General features: G+C 39.8%; 1 protein-coding gene across 1 annotated transcript in view; it reads right to left on the minus strand.

The window, feature by feature from the left end:
• FGF10 (fibroblast growth factor 10) overlaps positions 1 to 5,320 on the minus strand; it is a 70,023-nt gene extending 64,703 nt beyond the window's left edge. The window contains exon 1 of the mRNA XM_006912446.2: positions 4,752 to 5,320. Coding sequence (XP_006912508.1) covers positions 4,752 to 5,091 — 340 coding nt within the window. The 5' untranslated portion in view covers positions 5,092 to 5,320. The remainder of the gene's footprint in view (positions 1 to 4,751) is intronic.
• Positions 5,321 to 6,000: the final 680 nt, after the last annotated feature.

Raw genomic sequence — 6,000 nt, forward strand, 5'->3', positions numbered from 1 at the left:
GAATTCTCATACTCCAATATTGGCATGTGATTTCTGCCAACCGTTTTCTTGGGTTTCTTCTAGTAAATGGTTATAAATCATATTTATGAAGAGGAAACTCTCTGTAATTGTGTATTTTTAATGGATTTATGATAAAGCCATCAAAGTGGAGGGTCCATATGGTAGGAATGCAGTAAAGGTAACAGGACCAGTGTCACGTAAGCATTAAATACAGTGCCTTCCACCTTCATAAATCCTTGATGCTCAGAATTAAATGCTGCTGGTTATAAATTATGCAACCACACTCTAGATGCAACCACAACTTAAATAAGACACCAGGGGAAGCTGTAAGTTGTATATTGGTTTTCTTCCCAGGAAACTGTTGTATTATTTCTAGGAGATAATATTCAAGTCCCTATTTTCCTCAACAGTTATTTTCTCAATTTAACTCCCTGGTTAAAAAGTAAAAATGCAAGACAATAACCTTTCATTTTTATGTGGTAAAGTAACTTTTTGATTTGCAGACTCATTTTAAAGCTTTTCATATCTATCTGTCCTCTATCTTTAGGTCTTTAAGTTTTTGCTGCTTTTGGAGTCATATATCAGAAGTCTGCAGCAGTCTAATTTCACACTGGTATTTCCAATTAAATTATTTTATTACATGTGGGAACAATTAAACATTTGGCCCTCAGTTGTAAACAATTACTGTATACTGTGACATTCATGGACTTTTCTTAAAGAGTCATATATTTCTAATGTCCTCTTTTAAAATGAATGAGATCGATGTGTGTGTATTTTGTATATTCATAAGCAATTATATCCCCAACATAATATCAAAAGAGATAGTTCACCTAGAGAATGCACAGAGTCTGATACCATGTAGCTGCATGCAATGATATTTCTGTTTCTATTCCACTGTTGGTATTCATAGCAAGAAGCAATAATGTTTTCAGATAATTCGATTTTTAGAGTTTTGGGGTGCCTAATTCTACTATATTGGTATTAGTGTTGCCAGTGGCAAACAGGTAGAAGAAAAGAGGAGCAATGTAACCCAATAGACTTAGGCTTGAATCCCAGCTCTGCCAATTTCTAGTTGATGACCTCGGATAATTTACTTTTTTCAGACTTAGTGTTCATATTTGAAAAATGTAGATAGTTATTTCTAAATTATAGGACTATTATTAGCATTAAATGAGATATATATTTAAATAAATAGAGCACATAGTACATATTCAGTACATATTGTTTTCTCTATTGTCTCCCAAACTCCTTTTCTGGAAAGATTCATAAGCATGGTGGCTTTCCATTTCGAGAATATCCATCCTTGGCTGTTTCAAGTTTAGAGATACATTTTCTTTTCACTAGGCTCCCCTTTTCTACAAATGACGACCGTGAGAGAAGCCCACAACTGTTTTACTCACGTTCAGAAATAAGTCCACCAATCCCAGTTGCAAGGGTACCTAACAGCTGTATCCAGCCTTTCTAGGAGGCCGGAACTGGAGCCGAGTGGTAATGTTTCAAGGGCAAAGCTCTAGATGTAAAGAATGATAAAACAAACCTAAATGAGCCTGAACATATCTAGTGACAGATACACCACAGCTATTCTAAATTATTCAAGCTTTCTCAGACTTCTAGCAGAAGAAGCATAATTCATCTCTGCTTCCTTTATTCTACTTTCTTATAATGGCTAGGAAGAAAACAAAAAATACCCCCTCCCCACCAAAAATAGAAACTATAGTAATCACCCGAATTGAGAAGAGTTTTGTTTGTTTGTTTGTTTGTTTTTTTAGCATATGTAATATGTTTAGAGCCATCAATTTCTGGAAACCAGCTTTGGAGGCAGAAGTTAAAAATGATTTTGCAATGTTTATGGGTGATTTCTTTACTTCCCTTTGGTAGCATTTTGGTGGCAAAAAGCCAGGAAAACAGTTGTTTAATTACCCAGGACATTACAAACATATAACCTCTTAGATAAGCTGTTACTGTATTTTAGCAGCAATAATACTAGGGTCAAAGTAACAAAGAAAATTAAGCTTCAAATAAGCAAACCTCAAAAGAACAGCTTTGTGTATTGAGAATAATTAATAACTTGTTTAGGAAAATGTTACTGAAATGTGGTTTTTGGACAAGGAACTGACACTCTTCAGAGGTTAGATACCCTAATATTTAACAGGCTGCCATTTGGTGGGCTGGCTGGCTGGTTACCCTGTAGGCATGGCAAAAGTTTGTTCATATGTAATTATGCAACATTTAGACAATATCTTAATGATACCATGTAGTTCAGCTGAATCAGTCCAGCTGGAAGTTGTAGCAGTGTTCTGATTAACCGGCCACATGTGGAATTAAAGCTTTTTAAACCTCTCCTTTTCACTTGCTATGTCTTCATACAGATGTTCTTGGAAAGCTTAAATTATTTATGGCTTGACATTATTTAACAGAGTAAGACCCGCCCCGTTTCATTTTCAACCACTGATTAAGATTGCATTACTATATAAGATATTGTAATTTTAACAAGAATTATTATTATACTTCATCTTATGGAAGAGATAGTAGTATATTTGGGACAGTTAGAATGGAAATTTTCCACACTCAGTTTTATGCAGTAAAAGTTGTATACTTTTTTTGCAGATAATTCTTACTGTAACAATATAATTCTATGTGTACCCTCAAAATCATTTTACTAAATCATTAATAATATATCAGAAAATAGTAATTTAAGTTGCATAAATTAGCGTAGATTGTCCCGTTACATCATAAAGACACTTAAAATAGAGCAATGTCATGTTAGTGTCAAAAAAAGTTTGCTCAAGTTAAATTTTGCTAAAATTTTATTATATTTCTTTGAGTTATCTCCATGAACTAAAAATACAAAAGAAGAATTTCAGTCCCTGTGAATTATATATTTTTTAAACCCTCAAGCTCACTCTTCAGTAAGTGTTTGAACCACTTCTTTCCCATTATCCTACCTGGATGACACCACAACTATTTTGTTTTAGAAGTGAACAAAGGTATTAAATTTATAATCAATAGCCATAAAATCTAAAAGTAGTACCTAATAAAGTCAGGCAACAATTATTATAATGATATTATTTCAGCCACTTTCTGTGAATCAGAATGGAAAAAAATATATAGATAATTGGCTATCTGACATCTTTAGTATTAAACATAAAATGGGATAGTCTAAAATCCTTCTACAAATATAATTACTTGTAAACATATTGCTAATTTTAGTAAATGGAAGCAACAGCTGAGGAGGAACAGAAGTTAGTGCTGAATGTGAGTGCCCAAATAAGAAAACTGTCTTAATTCTTGTCAATCTTTATTTAAAAAGAAAATGCTAAGTTCTGATTAATAGTCTTTCCCATTCATACCAGATACTTTCCTTACCAAGGAATCTTGCAATGTATGATCCATGTATTTAAGGTAGCTGGCAAATATGTTTTAAATTCCCATTCAACTGACACAAAAAGGTTCCTTTAAAAGATGACTTGAAAGTACCATTGAAATAATGCTAAATGGTCATTAAAGACATTTAAATGTCATTGCCTACTATCTTCAGTGTGCCATTACATAGCCTCAGGATCCTTTCAAATAGCAATCAATAGAGGATGAATAAGCCTCACCACTTGAAAGTAACTAGGAAAGGAAGCCAACAGTAATCTGGCTTTTGCTGGACTGATTCAAGAGACACAATATCCACTCCTCTTCTAGTTCTCCCTCCTCCTACCCAACCCACAGACCAGCAAGCAAGAAAGAAGAAACAGAGCTGAAGGAGAAAGAGAAAAATGAAAGAGGAAAGAAATCCAGAAATTCAAGGCATAATTTGTACTGAGGAGAAAATCCTCATCCTATGGGATAAACTATTATAGCCATGGAAACAGACTTATGACTTTTACTTTGAAAATAAAAGAATGACAATGAAATTTGTGTGAGGTCTGTGTGAATCCAGTCCCAGATGTTTACAATGCTGTAGTAGTATGGCTCTGCAATATGAGAGGTTTCAGAAGAAATGAGTACAACAGGACACAACAAAGCAGCGCATATGCTATTGACAATGCAGACATGAGCATCATGTTACCAAGAGAGAAGGCAGGCAGAAGACAAATAGCAGCGGTGGTGCGGGAAAGCTAACTTCATGGACTGCAATCACTCAAGCCAACATGAGGGAACACCCCCCCCCCAGCAAAAAAAAAAAAAAATTAAAACCAGAAAAATGTTTTTGTTCCTAACTAGAGAGGTGGTGGGGTAAACGAGTGGGGGTGGCGAGCGAATGGAATTGACTTTTCTCTCTTAAATAAAGTTCCCATAAAACCCCTATAATTGACAGTGGATAATTATTTTCAGCTTGAGGAAACTGTCCCAAAACTCTTAATAAGATTGCTAGCAAAAAGAAACAAAATGTGTGTACTTGAGCCATTTCCAGGAGGGAGGGAAAGGAGACCTTGGGAGGATGGTTGGGACAGAGAGGGGCATCAGTGAACTGCAACAACTCTCAGGCGCCCTGCGTGGTCAGGCGAGTGACAAGCCAGAGAAGGCGGATAGGGTGGCAAGGAGTCGGGGGTGTAGAGGGAGCATGCCGTAGGGAGGGGGTGCGGCTGCACAATGTATACACAGGGCTGGGGGGGGTGATTTAGTGTGAAAGTATTCCACTTAATCATTTTACAGGGGTTGGGGACGTAAATATTTAGCTGGCCACATCTGGAACAGATTTTCCCCCCTTGTGGGGTGGGGGTGGATAATTGGAAGGAGGGGAGCGTGCATTTGTTACTTACTGTACGGGCAGTTCTCCTTCTTGGTACCGCTGACCTTCCCGTTCTTCTCAATCTTGAGAAAGTACTTAGTGAAAGAGAATAGCTTCCTCCAGCGGACATCTCCTTGGAGGTGGTTGTAGCTCCGCACATGCCTCCCCGCACTGGAAGGATTGGAGAAGGAAGAGGAGGACGAAGAGGAAGAGGAATTGTTGGTGGCCTCTGGTGACACCATGTCCTGACCAAGGGCTTGGCAGGTGACAGGGACAGAAGACACCAAGAACAGCAACAAGAAGCAGCAGCAGCAGCAGCCGGGCAGGTGGGGAAAGGCTGAGGCACAATGTGTCAGTATCCATTTCCACATTGTACTGAAACTCTCGGCACTGGAAATTGTCTTATCAGAAGGAACATACTGGAAGGGTAAGACCTGGTGCGAGGCAAGGAGACAGCTGGAGGTGGCGGCCGCTAGTTAGCTCCCTCTGGGTGCAGATGTGGCCAGAAATGAATGCACCAACATCCATAACTCCTTGGAAGGACCGACTGCCTTTCTGGGATCCGCTGCCGCTATGCGCCTCTCAACTCTCCGGGTGAATGGTGGACGTGGGTGGCCGCAGTAGCAGGAGCTGTTTGGTGGCGGTGGTGGAGTTGGTCACCAGTGCTCTTCACTCCCCCGGGGGTTACTTTGTTCTCTTCTTCACTCCTTTCTTTACCATGTTAGATGTAAAACAAACAAACAAACAAAAAAGTCTGAAAAACAGATGACAACACAGTGAACAAAACCCAGAGGGGTCAACAGTGGGAGGCTCCTGGAGAGATCTGCGCCCGTCTGCGGCTGGCACTTTCTGGTCCCTCGCCGCAGAGTCCCAGACTGCTAGCCAGTTCTAAAAGTGCGTCCCTTTAGAGTTGTCAGAACTGGAGGCAGCTGCCCAGTCGCCGCTGTTTTCTTCTCCCTCTTGCTTTCTCTTTTTGGTGGTGCCTGTTGGTTTGAAGCCGGCAGAAAGTCACTTCTTGTTTGGGGGGATGGCGGTTGGTGTTTTGTTTGGCTCTATTCCCCCCACCCCCTTTCTTTGGAAAGCCCGCTTGTAAACAGGTTGAAGTCTGGAGTCTAAATGTCAGTGATTCTAAGCCAGAGGTGGGCTCTGCCTCTGCTGGTCAAACCTCATTTGCAGGGGTGGAGAAGCAGGGGGAGGGGGTCAAACGGCGGTGGGACATCTGAAACCCTGGGCTGCTGGGAACGCCAGGGAGAGGGAGGAGGGAGGGGGCCGAGAATAGG

This window comes from Pteropus alecto, unplaced genomic scaffold (genome assembly GCF_000325575.1).
Source record: "Pteropus alecto unplaced genomic scaffold, ASM32557v1 scaffold73, whole genome shotgun sequence".
In the NCBI taxonomy this organism is placed as follows: Eukaryota; Metazoa; Chordata; class Mammalia; order Chiroptera; family Pteropodidae; genus Pteropus; species Pteropus alecto.